This window comes from Herpailurus yagouaroundi, unplaced genomic scaffold, assembly GCF_014898765.1.
Source record: "Herpailurus yagouaroundi ecotype Mexico unplaced genomic scaffold, PumYag 192, whole genome shotgun sequence".
In the NCBI taxonomy this organism is placed as follows: Eukaryota; Metazoa; Chordata; class Mammalia; order Carnivora; family Felidae; genus Herpailurus; species Herpailurus yagouaroundi.
In genome coordinates, this window is record NW_024412423.1 from 18,908,061 (window position 1) to 18,932,306 (window position 24,246).

Here is a 24,246-nt window from a genome sequence, read left to right on the forward strand (position 1 = left end):
GGGGATGGGAAAGAGAGGATATGGTTCATTTCTTTTTCATTATTAGATCTCAGCATATTTTGTGTCTTTAACCATGTGAATGTACTTTCTGATGAAAAGAAATACTGTATAAATGAATGAATGAGCTGATCGATTCATTTTCCATAAGTTTCTTAAGCATATTAGAGACTACTACAAGTCCATGTGTCATGGGGCAGAGCCAGATCACTAACCTTGGTATAGTGGTCCACTGAGGGCATTAGCTTTAATGTTTTGATGCTTAAGACTAGGTACTACAACCTCAGAGTGTATCAAATGCAAAGAAGGCAAAGAAATTAATTATGCAATGGAGCTTCTCATTATACACAACTCTATGTTGTTATTAGCAATCTAGAAATAATAGTACTTTCTTCTCCTCTCCCCTAATGATTATGCCCTAATTTTCAGTGGTAAGAAAGGGAAGAATTTTTAGTTACCTGACCCCTTATTTTTCCTGACTGTCCCTAAAGAATGAAAGACTACCTTAGGTGGAAGTAAACTGTGGGCCTGATTTAGTTTTCTTTGATACGCACAAAGTCTAAGTGAGAGTCCAAGAACCTCAACTTTGCCAAATCGCTCTGCTAACTAAACATGCTTCTTGTCTGTCTAGGTATCATGGCTTCTGCACGCATGTGAATCATTTCCTTCCTCTTCCCAACTACCCCAAGTTCATTAATCATCTGGTCTCAAATAATCACATACTTTAAAAACTACCTATTAATTTTTAATAATCATTTAATTTAAAAATTAAGACAGATTCTCATTATTTGCAGCAATGTTCTGTAAAGCCAATGCAAACAATGAATTAGTGAACAATGAATCACTTTACCTAGGGAAAATACATAGTTAGGTTCCTGTGAGTCTCTCATCACATTTTTGTCAGCCCTTCAATACATAACCTTGTTTTATGTGGGTTTCTGTTTACAGATACCTTATTTAATATACTATTGATTCATTTACATTGAATTCACAGCCAACAGCACTGTAACTCAGGTATTCATGAAGGTTACATGTATTTTGTCTGTAAGGCACATCACTGCCTTCTTACACTTAGGAACATTAGACAGCATTTCAGCAGTACACTCGAGGGTGATTTTTTTTTTTTTTTTTTTTTTACATTTATTTTCAAGAGATAGAATGTGAGCAGGAGAGGGGCAGTTAGAGAGGGAGACACAGAATCCAAAGCAGGCTCCAAGCTCTGAGCTGTCAGCACAGAGCCTGACGTGGGGCTCAAACCCACAAACAGTGAGATCATGACCTGAGCCAAAGTTGGAAGCTTAACTGACTGACCCACCCAGGAACCCTGAGCAAAATCACTAACAAGAAGCACAAAATGAAAAAAAAAAAAAAGTGCCTTTAAATAGATGCAAAAAGGATACTTGTTTATAGAATGAGAGCTGAAACAAGAAGGCAGAGTAATGCCTTGTTCAACCTCATCTAGGAATGTATCAGACTACTCTATTTTTTTTCACTGTTCTGCACATGTTACAAATGATCATTAAAACACTGAGTATATTTTGAGGTCATAAATAAATTTCAGCAAGTAGGTGAATTCACAAATGTACAATCTGTATGTAACAAGGATTAAATGTATATATTAAGGTACTAATGATAGACCTAACAAAAATTACAACAGTTTATAAAGTATTTTTAAGATTCTGTAAGAATGCTTAACTGGCTTACAGAGACTTTCATATCTGTACAGTGACTGAAGTAAAATAATCAAACTAATGCAAAAGGAAAGGTATACAGTCATGACCTACATTTTCAGTGGTTATATAAGTCATACATACTGTAAATTCTAGGCAATATTAAAATTCTAAGACTAGGCCTTTCATACTACCCGATAATATAGCAATTAACTCACAGGTATTTAAAATTGTTTTGAATAAAAATTTTTATAACCAAAGAGCAAGATCAGTATTCTACTAGGAATGAATCTTATGACAATATTACTATTCTGGTAACCTCTGGATAATGGCAGAGTTTCCTCAGACCTAAAATAGGGACTGTTGGCCTTTTTCCACAAAGCTTGTGACTACAGAGAAAAAACTATCAATTCAATAATGTAAGAAACAGTTTCTAGTGCAAGGGCAAAGATTCACACTGCCTTGTAATAGTTAAAATGTGAAACTCAAAAAGAATATTACAGGATTCGTTTAGGCAAATAAGCAAAAGTTCAGTTCAAACATATATTTTTAATAATTCCAGTCTAAAGTCAATGGAACAACTCAACTGAAACAAAAATTTTTAAAAATTATTAACAAAATACCCAATCATTAAGAGCACCTTTCTTTTACTTTAAAGGTACAGTATCCACTTCAGGAAAAGCAGAACTCTTAAGAATCTTTGAGTGAACTTTCAAGCAAATTACAGATTAAATTTAGAAACTGAGAAGATTATAACTTTTCATATTTCTTGAAAACCACTTATATTCATGACAAAGGCATATTTTACAGATTTCTCATAGAGAAATCACTCTAGAATTTCTTTGAGTTATGCAGTTAGAGTAAAATTCTTCAGCTCTGTAAACAGAGATGACCAGAGCTACAAGGGAATGTGTGAAGAACTAAACTGTCGTAAACCAGGAGAAATGTATAAATAACCATGGTACTCAGCTGATAATATTTCAGGTTACAATGTTCAACATGTCTTGGTTTCAATAAAACAAAAGAACTTCTCCCATAGCACACATAATCTCTCTCAAGAATTTCCAAGGCCAGAAAGTCATTATTTCAAAATAATATTCTCAAATGTGGAGTATGACATCCTTTCTCAGAACTGTACAGCTGCAGTTGCTGTATGGTTGTACAATGAAGGCTTGCAAATATACCTAACATTGTAGTAGTACAGATTTGGTAATTTTTTTCCCTGAAAACAGTTTAACCTAGTAATTTCCACACAGATTGTGAAATAAAAATGCGAGGCTCTAGACCTCCTGATTCAAACTCCACAAGTCTGGGAAACATTTTGTTACATTTGCCTAGTGATCAGCTGAGCACTGCATTTTTCTTTTTAATTGGAAGTTTTTAATATACTTTAAGTTCCAAACAAAATCAATTTGAGTTTTAACAAAATCAATCATTTTTTATTTCAATTCATTGTATTCTTACATGAAAATATTACTTAAAAACAAGCTCACCAAAAAGAACTAAGATTAAACCACATTTATAGAATACTCCCTCCTCCATTCCCAGCACCTTGCCACCATATTGTATCAACAAAAAATTGCTAAAAGACAATAAACACAGTCTGAAAAGACAAAGAAAGCATCAGAATCAAACTGAGATCTAAGACACAGATTTTGTTCCTATCAGATGTTAGTATGTTACCATTTATATATATATATGTGTATATATATATATATATGTATGTATATATGTATATGTATATATATGTATGTATGTATATATGTGTATATATATATGTATGTACATATATATATGTATGTGTGTATATATACATATATATATATAAAAATTAGTAAAACTATCGGGGCGCCTGGGTGGCGCAGTCGGTTAAGCGTCCGACTTCAACCAGGTCACGATCTCGCGGTCCGTGAGTTCGAGCCCTGCGTCAGGCTCTGGGCTGATGGCTCAGAGCCTGGAGCCTGTTTCCGATTCTGTGTCTCCCTCTCTCTCTCTCTGCCCCTCCCCCGTTCATGCTCTGTCTCTCTCTGTCCCAAAAATAAATAAACGTTGAAAAAAAAATTAAAAACAAAAAAAAAAAATTAGTAAAACTATCACCTCCAATATAATTTTCACTTGTGCAAGTTATTTCCTTCTAAGACAAAAAAAGAAAGAATACAGGTTGAAATTTATTTCTCTAATTTTTCTCTACACATTCCCTAACCACTGAATTTAATGAACAAAAATGGAAGATATTTAAACTCACTTTTAATGCCTTTTATCCTAAAAACTATGGTAAATAAAAGATGAATGACTAGAAAATTTTATCCTTCTCAGTAGCTGAGACCAGTGGATGATTACTAGACAACAGCTATAAAGTATACTCAATTTAAATAAATTCAAAACATGATAAAACATTCCATATTAGTTACGTTATTTTTACCATGATTTTCTATTTAATGGTTATCTGTAATTCAATTTCAAATATTATACAAAAGATTGTTCAGGCTATTAAGTCTCTCATTTTGAGAGAGGTTAAAAAAACAAAGAAACCAGATTCACTTCCACTGTGGTTTACTTTTAACACAGTAAGAGAAAAATGAAGAATAAAAAAGTTGAAAACAAACACAGATTTTTTCTTACTGTCAAATTTACTAAATACACCAGCCCTTAGTAACCTCCATTAACAAAAGGTATGTGGGTATATGTGTATGTGTGTGACATGCCTATAGTTTACCATAGCAATCCTGAAATAGCACAAGCTAAAACAGGTTCTCACTTCAAAATGTGATAGTCCTTTTATTTATTTATTTTTATTTATTTATTTTTCAACATTTATTTATTTTTGGGACAGAGAGACACAGAGCATGAATGGGGAAGGGGCAGAGAGAGAGGGAGACACAGAATCGGAAACAGGCTCCAGGCTCTGAGCCATCAGCCCAGAGCCTGACGCAGGGCTCGAACTCATAGACCGCGAGATCGTGACCTGGCTGAAGTCGGACGCTTAACCGACTGCGCCACCCAGGCGCCCCTCTAAATGTGATAGTCCTTTTAAAACAACAATCCAGGCGATCCCTGCCCCAATATAGACCATTCAGTCATCAATGAACAAATAGGAAGCCAGTTTTTCTAAAACAGATACATAAACTACTGGTGATAATAACTACTGGTGTACACTTGACCAGTCTCTAGGAGCGAACAGGGAAGACAAAGCACATTTCTGCTGAACGAGGATCTCCTCTTCATATTTGCTGTGTGTAATGGTTCGGTACTAAAAACGATCCCACTGATGAATCCCAAATGTGCCTGAATCCCTAGCCCATTTGACATTTAATAACATAAAAGCCCCATTGGCCTAGTGATGTATACACCCTCATCTGGCCATGGGACAAAGAAATTCAAAAAATTAAATTTTATTAGAATAAGCTAAAGAAACTAAATAAATCTTGCGTACACTGCTAGACAACTCTAAATTATGAAAAGCTGGAGAATACATACCTGAATTCATTTAGGGCATCAACTATTCGATTATATGCCAAACTCCTCTGACTGGCATCAGCAGATCTCCGGCTCATTTTCATAGCCTTGAAAGTAATGAAATAGTTAATTCTTATACTGATCACAGGCAAAATACTGAAGAAAAAAAAAGTGAAAGACAAAGTCACTTATTTCCACAACACTTTTCCATCAACCTTATCTAGAAAGATGTAAAGAAGGCACATATATTTACAGTGGCTTTACTGTACGTACCCTTGATCATTAACAATTATAACAAAATTCAAAATTTTCTAATGTTAAATCTTTTACTCTAACTGTCAAATGAAAGAATATCAATACAAAGAGAAAATGATATTGACAGTTTCTCTATTATATAAAACTACTTTTTTTTTTAACAAACAGAACAAGATACAATGATAACTCAGTAACAACAGCTCATGGCTTCCTCTAATATTTCACAGATAATGGCTTGTTAAGTAAACCTTTTATAAAACCTAGAACATCAAGATTCTATTGAAAGATATCACAAGTTATTAGTAATATTTGCTTTCTTAAAACGTATTTAGCCAAGGTTGAGAGGCCTTGCTTTAGGTGAACAAAAAGGGGATCCGGATTAGGATACAGATGTCAAAAATAACCTTGTAATTTTTTAGGCTTTTTCAAAGGGAATGTACTTCTGCATCACTTTTATGATTAAAAACCAATTTAAGAAATTTTAAACATCTTTTTAAGAAATCAGACTACTTTAAGGTCAGAAATCATGTTCACGCATACCCAAAAACTAAGTAAAACTTACTTATGTTTTCACAAACTGTTGACAGATTCCCAATTTATAAAAAAGTGAATATTCTTTAGCTAGAATTGAACAGTTATTAATTTTACCAGCAGTACAGTATTAAGATTACATTACAGATCTCAAAAGGTAGCACAGGCTTCAAAATAATTCTCAAAGTGCCCAGAGACAAAACCTTACATAAAGGTATTCATTCATTAAGCTTTACCTTTTAGCTATAATAAGAAATAAGATGTTAAACTTGAACAAATATCCAAACAACTGTAAGTACTGCAATGTATACCTTTAGGTTATAAAATGGTCAAAACATTAAAACATTTAAAAAGTAATCTTTAATGAGTTCTATATTGACTGAATATATCAAGTTTTATACAAAACTTCACAATTTTCCCTGTAACCCAAAATGTTAGTTCAGCCACAACTAAATATTATGTATGTGTACAGACTCTGGCAACAACATACTTTAAAAAAGGGACAGCAGCCAACTGAAGAAAATGCCACCAAGGTCTAACTTCTGAAAAAGTAAGTTGACAGACTTCATGTGAATAACAAACATCAGTGTACTCTCTAGAGGCAGATGAGCCTCAGTCATTGATAAGTTACTGAAATGCATCCTCTGCTTTCTAGATCATTCTTACTGGTCTTCCCCTCTACAGCCTCTTATTCCACTCTCTTTTAAAAAACATACCGGTAAATTAATATTCTAAAGCACAATTTGGAGATAGCTTTAACAACAAAGTCAAAACTTATGGCAAGCATTCTTTGAGATCTGGTTTCCGTTAATTCTGCAGCCATACCATCCATGGCTGGTTGGTATGGTAGTGGTGGTTAGTTCCACATACCATCAATGGGATTAATAATTTAATTATATCCACTGATATATTAGTTTAACTTCCTGGGAATGTCTTCCAAAAATTCACCAAGATGTTAACTACAGTGTAGTTATATTGTGAAAAAGAAGAAATAACCTAATAGAAATATTGTTACTCAAGGAAATCCACTAAAATATATTTAACAATGATTTATAATGACATGAGAAATATGTATGTTACAATGATGAGTTGTTTTTTTTTTTTAATTTTTTAAATGTTTATTTATTTTGAGAGAGTGAGCATGCATGCACACACACATGCAGGAGAGGGGCATGGAGAAAGGGAGAGAGACAATCTCAAGGAGGCTCCTCACTATCAGCACAGAGCCCAATGCAGGGCTTGATCTCACGAACCCATGAGATCATCACCTGAGCCAAAATCAAGAGTCAGACATTCAACCAACTGAACCACCCAGGCACCCCTACAATGATGGGTATTTTAAAATATGTACATAACAAAAAGAACATGTACACATAACAATACCAATCAAGTAAAAGTACAATATATATAGAAATAGCCTGGGTAAGACTTTGAGCAAAAGGTTACATAGTTATTTTGGGGTGGCAAGTATATCTATTTTTCTTGCTATTCTACGATATCCAATTTTCAAAACTTTATGTTTAAAAATCATAAACATGCTTTAAGATGTAGTCCAAATGAAACATCTTCTCAACAGGAAATAATTTTTCTTTCCTATGGACTCCTAACAACTTTGCTTGTCTTTCTTTTTTAGTTATTCTTATGTTCTATCTTGTATTCACAATTTTCTTACTTTATACAAATTTATCATACACACTAGCAGCAGCATGAGATACAAATGATCAGTCCTACCTTCTTAAAACACTTCTTTCACTTGGCTCCCCCTAAAAAAGTACTCTATCTTGTTTCTTCTTATTACTTGAATGGCCAATCCCGTTTCTTCTGTGGGTTTTCTCAACTCTTCAGATTTTAACTGTTGAAATGCTACACAAATCAAGTCTAGGATCTCCTTTACTTTTTTTTAATCCCTCAGTTCCACGGCTTTAAAGATCATCCATACACTGATGACAGTCTACCCTGGAGCTTTCTCCTAAACTCTAGACTCATATAATGTCCAGGAGGCATTTCAAACAATCAGCTGACTTTCCTCCACCGAAACTGTTCCATCTTAATCTTTCCCATTTTAGTACTAGCAACTCCATCCTTCTTACTGCTTAAATGAAAAATCTCAAGCCAACTGCTCTCTTTCTCATACATCAGCTAATTCAGTCAATCAGCTAATTTCATTAGCTCAATTTTCAAAACATATCCAGAATCCAACCACTGCTCACCAATTCCATCACTAATTTGGTGTACCTGCCATCTCTCACCTGGATCACTGCAACAAACTCCTAACTGCAACATCGACGTTTGACCCTAGAAATCTATTCTCCACCAGCAATAAGAGTAATCCTCATAAATAATGTCATTCCTCTGCTTGAAACTCCAATAGTTTCCCATCTTTCTTAAGAGTAAATGTCAGTGCTCTTACAATGATATCCTAAAAGTCCCTACATAATCTGATTTTACTTCTAACCCAGCCACTTTGGCCTCCTTACTTTGCTCAAGCATCAAGATTACTCTTGACACGGGGCGCCTGGGTGGCGCAGTCGGTTAAGCGTCCGACTTCAGCCAGGTCACGATCTCGCGGTCTGTGGGTTCGAGCCCCGCGTCGGGCTCTGGGCTGATGGCTCAGAGCCTGGAGCCTGTTTCCGATTCTGTGTCTCCCTCTCTCTGCCCCTCCCCCGTTCATGCTCTGTCTCTCTCTGTCCCAAAAATAAATAAACGTTGAAAAAAAAAAAAAATTAAAAAAAGATTACTCTTGACACAAAGCCTTTGCCCCTGCCTGGGAAATTTTTCCCTCAGATAGTTCTATCTCACTTCTTCCACATCTCTGGATCAAATGTCATTTTATCAGGAGCCTTCATGACTAGCCAATAAAAAATGAGCAATAACTCCACCCAACATTCCTTATAAACCTGTTTTATTTTTTTCCACGGTATTTATCATCAAAAATCTTACCTATTAATTTATTTGCTATCTCATGAGATCAAGAGTGCTCCTTTTTCCCCATATTATCTTCAGTTACTAGATTACTGCTTGCCACATTATGGGCCCTCAAACATTTATTAAATGAATGAATGAATGACTTTATACCATTTATTAGGCAGTAAGGTCCTTAATAACAGTTGAAGTCTATATTGCATCTCCAGAGCACTTGGTAGGGTACTTGCACCATGGCTGTTAGTTTTTCTGCCAGATGAATAAACATAATACTAAACCAGGAGAGTAAGATTCAGAGGAAAATAAAGGACATTAACAAACCAGCAACATGACTATGCTTACCTGTTCTATTGCACTCTTTAGTTTGTTCATGTGGCTTTCAAAGAGAGGAAAATGTGAAAAAAAGAATTCATTAAATTTGTTATTTTCATCTTCATCTTTGGATAATGAAAAGATTACCCCAATTGCAATCTTCTTTTTCCTCACAATTCCTGGATTAGGGCCACAGCTTTCATCTGACAGATTAAAGCTTTCTTCTATAGACCTTAAAAATAAATGTTTTTTTTTTAATATAAAAAAAATAATAATTAAATTCACAATTTCATCTCCTTGCTAATTTAATGTATACAAGCTAAAGGTCTTCTGCTGTTTTATCAAGTAAATCTAAAAATGTATCTCAACTGTCTGTGAAAAATCTACTGGCTATTCCTTCATACTCACATTTTTATAAAAAATTTTAACAGAGAGTCATATTGGGAACATTTTTGTTTAGTTAGAAGTCACTAAAAAAAAGGAGTTAATTCCCAATTCATAATCCACCTAAAATGCCTTAATTTTAAGGTTATAAATGACCAGAGTCATTTATATAATTCACTGTTCTACGATCTACTTGTATCTCCTTCTGATTTCAAGAGTAAAATTTAAAAAAATCAAGGACTAAAGGGAGTAACTAAAACAGAAAACAAGAAACTTTATTTAATCTACGTTGTACTACGTACATTAATTTTATACTATGGTTTAATCTAAGCTGTACTTAACATAGGCTTAAAAAAAAATCTTTCAAGAATGAATTAACTTCTCTAATTAGAAACACGAAAAACTGAAATATCAAAACATGGAGTACACTGAACAAACACCTAAACAGAAGAGTTACAATTATAAAACTTTTAGAAAAAAACATAGGGTAAAAGATTTATGACACTGAATTTGGCATTTATTTCTTGGATATGACACCAAAAATACAGACAACAAAAGAAAAAAGATAAACTGGACTACATAAAATTAAAAACTACTGTATATCAGAATGAAAAGGCCACCCATGGAATGGGAGAAATTACTGCCAACCATATGTCTCATAAGGGAATAAATAAATATATTTAGAAAAAAAAATATATTTAGAATATATAAAGAACTCCTACACTTCAACAACAACGAAACAACCTAATTAAAAAATGGGCAAACCACTTGTATAGATATTTCTCCAAAAGACAGACACATGGCCAATAAGCACATAAAAATATACTCAATAGCACTAACCATTAGGCAATATTAGGGAATATTACTGCATTAGAGAAATGCAAATCGAAACCACAATAAGATACCACTTCACATCCATTAGGATGGCTATTATCAAAAAAACAGAAAAATAACTACTTACTGGCAAAAATGTAAAATGGCAACTGTAGAAAACAGTATGACATTTCTTCAAAAGCATATTCAAAGAATTACCACATTACCCGAAAATTCCACTTCTGGGTATACCCACCCCCAAAATTGAAAGCAGGGACTCAAACAGGTATTTATACACATATGTTCATATCAGCATTACTTGCAAAAACCAAAAGGTGGAAGCCACCCAAAAGTCCATCAACAGATAAGTGAATAAACAAAATGTGATATATACATACAATGGAATATCATTCAGCCATAAAAAGAAATAAAATCCTGATACATTCTACAACATAGATGAACCTTAAAGACATGCTGAATGAAATCAGCCACACATAAAAAGACAAATATTGTATGATTCCACTTATATGAGGTATCTATATTAGTCAAATTGAAAGAGACAAAAAAAAAAAAAAATCGACAGAGGATGACAGGATGCTAAGGGGAAGGAGGAACAGGGAGTTAACTGTTTAATGGGTACAGTTTGGGGGGATAAAAAAGTTCCAACCATGAAGAGTGATGATGGGTGCAAAACAATGTGAAGGTACACTGAACTGTATGCCTAATACTGGTTAAAACTTAAAACTTGAATTTAAAATATATTATATTTTAAAAGTTTCAAGGCTTAAAATACACAAAATACAAGCCCAGGCTCAAAAACAAAAACAAAAAACAAAAAGAGCCTTCAGAACTGTGTTTAAGGAACTATTCAATTTTATTACTTTATTATAAAGTGAAGATTCCAACTTACCATCTAGGAAATACCCCATTCTCCAAACTTGTTGTTTGGCTGCGTCGCCAACGTCGCTGGTAACTGCTGGCACAACTTCGGGTAAGTGAGGAGTTGGGAGAGGGAAACGGTGTAATAAGCAAGCTGCTGAGAGATGCTGTCAGTCAAAATAAAAACAAGTATAATATAAGCATTTAAAAATATGTCAATAAAAACTGAGCAAAAATATAAATTTCTTTTTAACAAATTTAACAGTAGGGACTCAAATTTTCCATTTTGTTTCATGAGCTTCTTAAAAATTTCCATTAAATAAAATAATGTCATTGTTGGAGCAAAGTCTAAGAGCAGAAAAATCATATACCAATAGTGTGTTGGCAAGAGACTCTGAGACATTCCCCTTTTTATATTCTTACCCTCACTCCACCCACTTTAGAAGAAAGGGCTCATTTAAAACAAAGCATTATCTCTTTGGTCATAAGTGTCCAAAGCATAGCCAAATAGCCCCTAAATTAAAAGAAATATGCTACAATTCCATTTTTCAAAAAAATTTTTAATTTCATTTTTCTTAAAGTTTGTATTTAACTTCTAGCTAGTTAACATGCAGTGTAATATTAGTTTCAGGTGCACATATATAGATATTGAATACTCCCATACAACACCTCTTGCTCATCACAAGGGCATTCCTTAATCTCCATCACCTATTTAACCCATCCCCACTAAGCATCAATTTGTTCTCTATAGTTAACAGTGTGTTTCTTGGTTTGCTTTTCTCCCTTTTTTCCCCCTCTTGTTCACTTGTTTTGTTTCTTAAATTCCACATATGAGTGAAATCAAATGATACTGATCTTTCTCTAACTTATTTCACATAGCATACTCTCTAGCTCCATCCATGTCTTTGCAAATGACAAGATTTCATTTTTTTTTTTATGGCTGAATAATATCCCATTGTATGTATACACACACACACACACACACACACACACACACACACACACACACACCACATATTGTATCCATTTATCAGTTGATGTATACTTGGGCTGTTTCCATAATTTGGCTATTGTGGGTAATGCTGCTATAAACATGCATTGTAAATTGTATAAACATGCAAGTATCCCTTTGAATTAGTATTTTTATATTCTTTGGGTAAATACCTAGTAGTGCAATTGCTGGTTTGATACGATTCAGTTTTAATGCAGCAGACAGATTTTAAGAACAAAAGTTTTATTTGAAAATAAGTGCCTGAATGTCATTTAATGATGTCTTTTAAAAGCACATCATCTTATACCTGTCACAATGGCTAGAAACAAAAAGATAAGAAATAACAAGGGTTGACCAGGATATGGAGAGAAAAGAACTGTCATGTAATGGGAAAGCAAACTGGTACAGCCACTATGGAAAACGGTATGGAGGCTCCTTAGAAAACTAAAAACAGAAATACCATATGATCCAGTTAATTCTACCACTGGGTATTTACTCAAAGAAAACAAAAACACTAATTTAAAAATAGGCACTCCTAAGTTTAGGAGCAGCACTATTTACAATAGCCAAGATATAAAAGCAACCCAAGTGTCCATCAAAAGATGAATGAACAAGTAAGATGCATACAATATTGCTCAACCATACAAAAGAGTAAGATCTTGTCATCTGCGACAACGTGGATGGACCTAGATGGTATTATGCTAAGTGAAATAAGTCAGGCACAGAAAGACAAATACCAGAAGACTTCACTTACATGTGGAATCTAAAAAAACAAAAGGCAGAAAGAGACGCATTAACACAGAGAACAAAGTGATGGTTGCCAGAGGGAGGGTGTTGGATAGGAAGGGCAAGTTGGGTAAAGAGGAGTGGGAGATACAAGCTTCCAGTTATGAAATGAGTAAGTCACAAGGATAAAACGGACAGCATAGGGAATAAAGTCAATGGTACTGTAACAGTATTGAATGGTGATAGATGGTAGCCACACTTGTGGTAAGCATGGTGTAACATCTAGAGTTGTCAAATCACTATGTTGTACACCTGAAATGGATGCAATGGATGCAACATTGTGTATTACAACTATACTTAAAACTATACTTCAATAAAAATAAAATAAAAATACTACTGATCCTTGAACAACATGGGTTTGAAATGTGCAGGTCCACTTATACATTTTCTTTTCAATAAATATAGTATAGTATTATAAATGTATTTTCTCTTCTTTTTAATTTTCTTAATAAAATGTTCTTTCCTCTAGCTTTTTTATTATAAAAATATAGTATATAATACATATAATATTTAAAATATATGATAATTGACTATTTATGTTATTGGTAAGGCTATTATTTTTTTAGGGAGTCAAAAGTTTTCTTACTGTGCAGGGCCAGAAGAGAGGGTTGGTGCCCCTAACCCTTGCGTTATTGAAGGGTCAACAGTACTCATGATTTGCTTGTGTACAGGTAGTCAAGCTTCTGAATGCTTGGCAACTTTTTTTTTTTCCCCAGAGAGAGAAAGAGAGAGAGAGAGAGAGAGCCCTCAAGTCACACCAGCGGGGGAGGGACAGAGAGAGAGGGAGAAATAATCCCAAGTAGGCTCCACACTATCAGCACAGAACCAGACATTGGGCTCAAACCCAAAAACTATGATACCATGACCTGAGCTGAAATCAAGAATCAAAAGCTTAATGAACTGAGCCACCCAGATGCCCAGTTTGGCCACTTTTAATAACAGTCAGGACTATACCTAATAAGCTCCAAAGAGTAATCCTATGGACTGCTCTCTGGAGCATTCTAAGGGGTGACAGACACATTCTAACAGAACCCATTATGATTATAATTGCTGCAATACCCTAACTGTGAGGTTTATTGTCTTCCCAAACCTCTCTTTCCAAAAAGTGCCAAAAGCTACAACCCTTCATTTTTCCTTGGGCTATGAATCCTCCCCTTCTCTATACTGGCTCCAGAGAGGAAAAGACATTAAAAGCTTGCATTTGTTTGGCAAGATTTTAAATTCCTATCTTCATGATTACAACCACACGCTAAAAATTTGTAAGGTAATCAAAAACTGCCAAGTATTATTATCATCTATAAAAAGGTACACATCAGATGATATATTATTTTGGACATCAGGAGTGAAAACTAAGACTGTCATTATGAAGATCTGTTCATTTCAATTCTCACTAACAAATTTAATGATCAAGAACTTTATGTGCCATACAACTATCTGAACCATCAATGCATTAATTCTAAACTACTTTCTTCAAAAGACCACATTTTTATCATTGTATTCTAAAACTTTGTAGTCTAGATTGGGTATGTATAACTAACTTGGGTATGGCTTCAATGAAAAATCAAATGCTAACCTAAATTTGGAAGAGCTATGTGTTAATAAATGCTGGTATTAAAAATAACCCTACTTTGGGAAAAGAAGAAAATACATAATTAATTTAAAAGGAGTATGTGAATTTAATGTTTGAACAAGTCTTACAGATCAATCCAGCCTGGTCCTTCAATTTAAACTAAAGAAAATGAAGTGTAGAAATTAATTTATCACCTCTGAAACCTGGATAAAATAAGAACCAAATTCCTGCCACAGTAGAGAAAACTAAAATCTCTAGATTACACAGAAGCAATGAGTATTAAAAGAAAATATACTCTAGATTAGTTCCCAAGAACAAAAATAAAAAACTCAATTAGAAAAGAAGGGTGATCATGCTAGCTACAATCTAAGCTCCAGACAGGTATATGGAGTGCCTTTCGAAAGCCCCTGGGCAGAATGGACAGGGTCCACATTGGCCAAGCCATCATGTCCATCGTACCAAGCTGCAGAACAAGGAGCATGTGAATGAGGTCCTACAAGGGGCCAAGTTCAAGTTCTCTGGCCACCAGAAGATCCGCATTTCCAGGAAGTTGGACTTTACTAAGTTTAATGCAGGTGAATTTGAAGGCATAGTAGCTGGCTGAAAAGTGGCTCATCCCAGATGGCTATGGGATCAAATATATCCCTAATCATAGCCCCTTGGACAAATGGTAGGGTCTGCACTCAAGAAAAACTTGGTATTGCCCTCTTCCTATTCATGCCCACCAAGAAATCCTACTTTCTGTCCAAAAAAGAAAGAAAGAAAGAAAGAAAGAAAGAAAGAAAGAAAGAAAGAAAGAAAAAGGAAAGGTGAGATTATTTGAAAGATGAAGATTTTTCATATTAGAGAAGCGGTCCTCAGCTCTAGCTGTCTGTCAGAAGAGGTATTGAGTTTTTCATTTTGTTGTTTTTCAAATATAGTTGCATAAATAAACCTTTCTCTAGGCTTCATATGAGTCTCAGAGTAGAGTTCAGTTGTGTGAACTTTATTTTTTTTTTTTTGGAAACCATGTTATTCTAATTCATACCTAGGGATTATAATATTGGTAAGTTTGGACTTCCCATCTATACTCAAAACTGAATTATAAACAATTTAGACAGCAAAACCGTATAATGTGACAGCTCATAGGGACAGACTACAGTGAATAAAGTTTCTCATACCTTACAATAATGCAAGCCTAAGATACTCCTTTCATTTATTCTAACTCTGGGACCTGACAAACACTTTTCCTTTTACCTGGAAAGCCCTTACTTATATCATGCCTTAGGCTGGGTAACTCCCACTTCTCAAGATACAACTCAAGTATTATCTCTCTGCAAAGCATTACTGGCCCCTTGCTGCTGGCCCAGGCTAAGTTACGTTCCCATTCTCCAAACCTCTTTGCTCAGGTCTATCACAGAACATATCACACAATGTAGGACAATTTTCCTGACTCCTTTCTCAGTAGATTCTGTGATCCTCAAAGGTAGAATGTGAGCTTTCTTTTTTTTTTTTCATCTCTAACATATTGCAATAAAAGTTTGTCAGACCGAAGTTTGTCAGTCCATATTTGAAAACAGTATGTATAGTATTGTTCAAAATGCCTAAGCTTTTCTGGGCAAGAGACAGTCTGAAACTTAAAACTCTAGTTAACAGCAAGCAGATATGAGCAAATGTATTTTTTCTACTATGCTTTTTAAGGAGTCTCTTGATTAATATTTTTTTTCGTGTACTGGCTAAGCCTAAACCAATGTGCATTCATTCAGGTGGTACTCCACCAGGTACATGTCACAGTAAACATGAAAATTCTAAATTTAAAGTATTTGTCAGGGCGTCTGATTGGCTCAGTTAGTTGATCACCCAACTCTTGATTTCAGCTCAGGTCATGAACCCAGGGCTGTGGGACTGAGCCCCACATCAGGCTCCATGCTGAGTGTGGACCCTGCTTGGCATTCTCCCTCCCTCTGCCCCTCTCCCCAGCTAGCGCACTCTTTCTCTCTAAAAATAAATAAATTAATAATAAAACAAAACAAAACAAAATAAAAATATTTCTCTCTGTTGCCACAATTCTCTTATAAGGTTAATCTCAACACTAACAAACTATGTGCATTAAATTGGATGATAAAGGCAAAAATAAAAATCAATGCTAATAGTGATCTCAAAAAAAAACTAGACTGATACATAAACATGGCATTACCAGAGCGTGCTATGCCACTGTCTCTGTCTTCATTCAGCTCTCTTCCAGGCATGTCCATTGGATTGCTGTGAACTGTGAATTAAGACAAAACTGTCAGTTATAACACATACTGCTATTCAGGGTGACGCCGTTCCTTGTATATAGCAAATGAAATCATGCTTATCTTATTGCATTCCTTTATATTTTTCAATAGCATGGCACAAACCCAACACCAAGAGCTAGTACTCAGTTGAACAAGCTTTGAGATCTATGTGAAGATTTGAAATATAATATGAAAATGATGCAGTATCTAAACAAGCAAAGGAAGACTAAAAGGAAGATATTCACAATACACTATTAAATGACCAAAAAGCATGCTACTAAACAATAAGAATGATGGTCCTGGCAGTAAGTGATGGGTATACAATGGTTTGCTTTACTAGTCTGCCTATATTAATGTATGTTTAAAATTTCTTCATAATAAAAATTTTAAGAAAACAACTGGAATAGTATGATCCCAATTTTGTTTTTTGTAAAGATTAATTCTAGCTGACACAATGGCTAATATATATTTTTTTGCCTATTTTACAAATTTTCTGTAATAAATTTGTACTGTTCCTGCCTCATATTATAAGGAATATAAATATTAATTAAAACAAGAAGTCAGATACAACTCCCTGAATACAGAGGCATGAACATACACTATAATCATCAATGTAATGATATAAACAAATACACTCACATACACCTTTTACAGATCAATATAATGGTGCTTGTTCATCTAAATCTTAGCTCCAAGAAAAATCGTTCTTATGAAATAATGTGGATAGAAATTTTAAAATAATAAGATAGGATATTTTCTGCAATCGGTGAACTATGAGTACAAAAGCTACTCAACCATGGAAACAAGAGAGTGTCAAATTAGAAATTCTAGCTGTTATTATAAGAAATAATGTTCATAGTAAAATTTGGTTTAGGATTCTAAAGTTAAAATCTTTATTACATAATGAGATATGAAATAACAAACTAAAGTTTCATGAAAATGTCAATTCCACTGATAGCTGAAAGTTTCTGGAAACTTTTAAGAACATATTCAGCGAAAAGGAATTAAGTTCTCAGCTCAAAAATGTTTTCTTAACTACACCCTCCCCAAATGCATTTATCTACTCTCTTGTTTCCACAGCTCAACTACAGATTCTAGCCACTGGGGCACACCAACTAGTCTACCCACACAGCACATCGCAAACCTGCAAAGAAAGAGGCGCTCCTGATCAGGCGGAGCGGACCCTGTTCAGAGAATGCCCGCCTGGGGCTGCAGAACTGTGAAAGACCTACATGGCAAAAACGTAAAATACATATGAAAGAAGGCTGTTAGAGAAGCCATAAAGCGTCAGGAATAAAGGGTGAGCTTAGGCAGCACAAACGCACAGCAAGAGATATGGATGGAAACTTTTAAACTAAGTAAGAATAATTCAAACAGGGTTCCCTTCTTCGAAACAGGATGGTTTTCTTCTGGTCACAGCTGATGTCAAACGTAACAATTTCATGCCTGTTTACTAATAAATCTGTATATATAATAATAAAAATAACCTTCCACTATACAAGGTAAGTTTTTTAAATGTTCAACCTTTTCTAACCTAAAACAATGTTTTTAAAGATTCAAAAAAGCACAGTAACATTATCTATAAAATGTGATATTTGCCAAATAAATTTATCTTTTAAAAAGTCAGTTTTAAGACTACAGCATTCTCCTGCCACTGTCATAAGGAGAAAACCACCTAAGTGCTTGGCTGAAGAAAGAGAACACAACATACAACAAAGCAGAAAAGAGATTTACTGGCAAAACAGGTATGAAACTTGTTTTTCCCTAACCTAGTAAAGCTACAAAGTAACTAACTTTGGAAGAAACCAAAGTTCCTAACCCAAGGGTCAGCCACAATGGAAGGAGGAACACCAACGCACCCATTAGGGCCAGACTCCCAGCTGTCCACAAAGCACGGCCGCCACACACTGGACCAAATGAAGATAACAGTGTCTAAAGACCCCAAAGGGGCAACATTATAGCCGGGAAGCAAGCAGCTGAGTCACCTGTTATGGTTAATCAAGATGGCCTAAAGAGTCACCTAGGAGGTTTACCTAGGAAAGAATAGGGGGCTTTCTGTTCTAAAAAGAAACAAATGTATTTTTCAAATTTGCTAATAGATATTTTTCTATAACAAAAATTTCTAAAATTATAGTGCATGTGAAGGCAATCCTTCTCTAGTCACTTCAAAACTTACCTAATGTCTTTAAACTCCTTCTCTACCTAGCACCTCCTTCCTTACTCTCAGGATATGAAACTTCGTCTCTCACAAGTATGCAGATGCAGATGCGTATGTGTGCACACACACAGATTTCACCAGACAGGAACTCTTCCTTTCCTACCCCCTTATCTCCAAACTTAATCAAACACTGACCCACCTGCCTCCTTGATGCCAGTGCAGTAACAACAGGAAACATTATTCAAATCTTACTGTGTGCTAGGAACTTACTCAGTGAAAAATCCTGGGAAGCTCCTCCCTCCCTTCCAAAGCAAATTCTTCTATGTCAGATAGTACCTTCAAAAACCTTGCTTTACCGAGTAAGTACCACTTCTATCTCTAACCTTACCCTCCTTATAATCTATTCCATCAACATTTAAACACAGACAAAATTATTCTCTCCATATATCTAATCCTATATAATAGTTCAATAGTTCTTAAAATGTGGCCTAAGGACTCCTTGGGTCCCTGCAACCTTTCAGGGAGTCTGTGTAAAACTAGATTTTCTTAATACACTTCAACTAAAACAACATATTACAAGAGAATGAACGTTGAAGCAGATAGGAGAATACAGGCAATATTCTATTAAGCCAGAAATTAAAGAGATTTGCAAAAATGTAAAACAATGCCACTGTTCTTCATTAATTTTACTTGGAAAATAATCATTTCACAACATATTTACATTAACATGAAAAAGGATGTTAGTATTTTTTAATAAATTAATAAATGTTTAAAAATAATTTCAATTTTTAATACAGTATATATCAACAAACGTAACCCACAAAAACAAAAACTCTCTGTGGTCCTCAATAATTTCTAAGTGTGTAAAGGGGTCTTGAGACCAAAAAGAGTCACTAATTAAATCTTGGAAAAAAAGTCTAACCTCTGAGTCTCTCCTCAACTCTGGCTTCTATTCTCCCCACTGAAACTGCTCCAGTAGGCCACTAAAAGCCTTCTTATTGATTAATGCAGTCCATACTATCTTATATTACCTTATAGCATATGTGATGTTAAATTACACTTTGAACTTTCCCCTCACAATTTACAATGATAACATACTAAGTTTTTTTCTTAATCTTCTTTATGTGTTTCTCTTCACCTACTCTGTCTTTAACTCAGCATTTCCCAGGGTTTCATCTTCAACAATCTTGCCTTCTCATTCTTTAACAGTTCCTAGGTCATCTCATTCATTCTCATGCTTTTACTTACCATTTACATGCTAATGATTCATAATTCATGGCAGACACAGCTAACTGTCTAACAAAGAACTGTGTTCTCCCTTCTACTGTATCAAGTAGTTTGTGGGAAGCAGCTGCCCAGCTAGGGATCATATTTCTCAAATCTCCTTATACGTATGTGAGGCCATGTGATTAGTTACCAAAAATGGAATGTCAACAAAACTGATGTATGTCACGTTCAGGCTGAGGTTAATTATGAAATCGAGTGCCTTTTCCATTCTCAATTCCTTTCCACTGGCTTAGTGCAGCTGAGCACAACCTTGGAAACCACACAATGAAGAAGGCAGAATTCTAAGAAAGAAGGAACTCTAAAACATTGCTTGGAGAAAAACTGTTAATCAATGATGAACACCCTTTAGAACTCCACATGGCTGAAAAAAAACCCCTATTGCTTTAAAGTTATTATACACCCATGGATTTTTATGTTACAGCATCTACCACTACATCTACTAACTAACCATAATGGATATCTTTACTTGAACACTCAACCAATACCTCCATTCCAATATACCTAAACCTAAAATCACCAATTCTTAATTTCTTCTGATTCTCCCAATAAATGGCACTAATACCCAAGCATTTATACAACCAGATAGCAAAGTGCCACCCTTGCTTCCTCCTTTTTCCTCCCCTACTCCATCTAATTACCAAGTCAAGTCCTATCCACTCTATTTCCCATAATGAACCCCTCAAAAACACTCTACCTCACTGGCACAATCTTACTCTAGGTCTCCTTCTCTGTCACTTGGATTATCATAAGCAGCCTTCTTATATAGATCTTTTCTTCAATCCCATTGGTTCACTTGAATCCTTTCCCACTGCAATCAATACTCTTACAGATATAAATCTAATCCAATCATATTTCTATATCCTGACAACTCCTCTGTGGTGGCCTTGAGAATACATTGCAAAGACCTCCAGCTATAAGGACTATAATTGACTAAGTACCTCAAGCTACTGCATTCTGAAATCTATTGTGATGTTTGAGCAAGGCCACATATCCCATAGGCTGCTCCTAGTCAGTAACTGAACACAGGAGGAATAGTAAGACAGGCACATTTTGGCAATACGTGGGTCACTTTTGACACCAAACTTTGACTCAAAGACTTGTCAATGGCCTTACTAAACCTTCCTTGGATTGCATGGTGGGATAGGACACTTCCATTTAATCCTCTATTCTCTTTCATTTGGGGTCAACATTTGTATCACAATCTGAGGGCTTTCTCAACCTTTCCCAGTTCCTTCCTCTTTTTCTCTCACATAGTCATTTCCCCTAATAATATCCTTGCATATTTAATCATGTCTTGGCACCTGTTAAAAAACAGGTGGAGCACCCAAACTAACATACATACCCTCACTGCTACCCAACTGCTTACAACCTATATCCAAATTGCTCAGTAAGTCCCACAGTGCCTTCTGTGATCTACCTCCTACTTCTTGATTTAACCTCCTTTACTCCTATTCTTGGCTCCATCAACACTGATTTATACACATTCTTTCTTCATGCCATCATCTCTTGCTCCTAGGCCTTTGCAAATACTATTATGCTTTTTCCTAGAACATTTCTATCTAAACATAAGGCTAATCCTTCAAGGTTAAGTCTCACTTCTTCAAGGAAATCTTCTGGGACTCTCTAGGACTGAATTAGGTACTTCTCCTCATTTCTACCACACGTGCTCTTTAACATGTCCAAAAATTAACTGTAGTACACTGTAATTGTTGTATTATTTGTGTGATTCCCACTAACTATAATTACCAAATACGTTGAGGCAGGAATTGTGTCTGGTTTACCACTGTATCCTTAGGGCCTAGCAGAGTCCTTAGCAGGTAATAGGTGCTTGATAAGTATTTGTTGATTAACTAAAAATGTAAAGAAAATAAGAGATGGTCCTCAAATATCCTTAATTCACAATTATAAATGTGCAAGTTAAAGTCACTCATTATTTAAAGTCTATACTTTGTTAAATGGATTAATTTCCTATCCTACGTTAAAACAGAGAAGATGAGTATATCTAGCATCTATAAGGTACTTTACCATTTATAAGTGATAATAGATTTGTATTATTAAAATAAACAGCTTTTAATTAACATCTTAAGCTTTGAAAAGTGTCAAATCATAAGGAAAAAAGATTCATTTATTTCCCTGTCACATTTTTACTTTCTTAAACCAATAAAATAATCAAGTGAGTTAAGAAAAAGCAGAACTACTCTATCTTTCTAAAAAATATGCAAACTTTCTAAAGTACATGTCTTTCACTGTAACTAGCCCATACTATGTACTAAATAAATGGTTGCTCATTTGAATAAACAGGAATTATGAAAAATAATAGAATACAATACGGTTCAAGTTGGAAGAAAAACTTTTCTACTTATATATATAACTAATATTTATTAAAATTAATTCCAAATAAAAATTCTCACTAAATAGAGAGTAAGAGAAATATTTCTCCTAGTCTAAATGCTGTCCACATTCTGGGATACTATAATATTTTATGCACCAGAAATATGGTCAGCAGCAACTCAGATGAGCTTTCTAGGGTAAAACAAATGGCAAGAAATTTTAGGAACAGTCTGTTGAAACTAAATAACAATAACAATCAACTATCTGAATTATTAAATAAGCTGTTACTTTAATAAATCTCTTAAGGAACATCACATTTGAATATCTGCCCATTTATGTGAATTCAGGTCACAAAATGAGCACCATTTTAAAATTACTTCTATGGTTAGGGAAGAGACAAGGGACAAAGTATAATAATAGTCTTCCTCAGCTGAAATATTCCAAAAAGCTGGTAAAGACTTTTTATATCAGTAACAGTGCCTTTCAAAGATGCATCAAAGTTAAAAACAAAAAACAAATCAGATAATCAGATATATCTTTAAGTTTTCTTTTTTCATATACAAAATAAATATTCAAATATATAAAAATTATGTTTTCAAATAATACAAATGTTATACATATTTGCAATTTAAATGCCTTTTCCACTTCTAGTATGTCAAACTCTGTGGTCTTATAAAAGATCTACATTATTAAGAAGTAAGTGCAAATCCCTGTTACAGTGTTAACCTTATTTAAAACTTACAAAACCAAAGGAATAATTTACCTATATTTCCAAGTAGTCCATTAATAACTGTGTTACTATCAGCCTTCAATGTACTGTTGTCTTGATTGATGAATTCAAGACTGTCTTGCAGCCTAAGGGAAGAGAAACAATAAACTGCAAATTCATTTTATACAATGAAATTTAAAGCGTCTAACAGTTTTTTAAGTTTTAAGTATTCATAATAGGACTATAAAGTACCTAATCATTTAGATCAGGGGTTGGCAAACTATACGTTGAGGGCTAAATCCAGCCTGCTGCCTGTTTTTGTAAATAAAGTTTTACTGGAACACAGCCATGCCCATTCATATATGTACTGTGTATGGCTGTTTTAATGTTACAATGGTAGAGCTAAGAAACCAGACATACTGTCTGGCCTACAAAGCTAAAATTATTTACTATTAAGGCCTTTACAGAAAAAGATTACTGACCCAAATTTAAATTGTAAAGTTTCCCCTCATATCTTGGACCTGACATTAGTTTTGAAACTTCTGGCAGGAAAAAAAGACAAAAAAGGAAAAAGAATCCACCAAATATACAAAAAATATCTTCAGTTCACACATTATAAATGAACTGTATTACTCCTGTCCATAAATTACTCAGAATAATACAAATAAAATTACTTTATGCTTTTAGTACAAAGTATCTGTCCTAAGAACCATCAATAAAAAATTAGAAAACTACAGCTAAAATCAGTGATTCCAATACAGGATCTCTAATTTCTACTTTAGTGTTTAATTCTTAAAAATTAGCACTTTTATCATCAGTATTTTTTAAGCGTCCAAAATACAGTGAAATACATCTTTCCTTTTCCTTCCTTCCTAAAAGAAAAGCTAATAAAGAGCTACAGGTATTAGAACCTTAGCTAATAAAACACCTGAAAAGT

The 24,246-nt window shown here is 34.5% G+C and overlaps 1 protein-coding gene across 2 annotated transcripts in view; it reads right to left on the reverse strand.

Moving 5' to 3' along the window:
- FNIP1 (folliculin interacting protein 1) overlaps positions 1-24,246 on the reverse strand; it is a 144,732-nt gene that overhangs the window by 31,781 nt on the left and 88,705 nt on the right. Inside the window, exons 6-11 of one of the 2 annotated variants that reach the window (XM_040444405.1) lie at positions 23,364-23,455; positions 17,969-18,052; positions 16,743-16,814; positions 11,251-11,386; positions 9,174-9,375; positions 5,145-5,230 (exon numbers count right to left, since the gene is read on the reverse strand). In XM_040444405.1, the coding sequence (XP_040300339.1) occupies positions 5,145-5,230; positions 9,174-9,375; positions 11,251-11,386; positions 16,743-16,814; positions 17,969-18,052; positions 23,364-23,455 (672 nt within the window). The remainder of the gene's footprint in view (positions 1-5,144; positions 5,231-9,173; positions 9,376-11,250; positions 11,387-16,742; positions 16,815-17,968; positions 18,053-23,363; positions 23,456-24,246) is intronic. The other variant, XM_040444406.1, reaches the window with a different exon arrangement.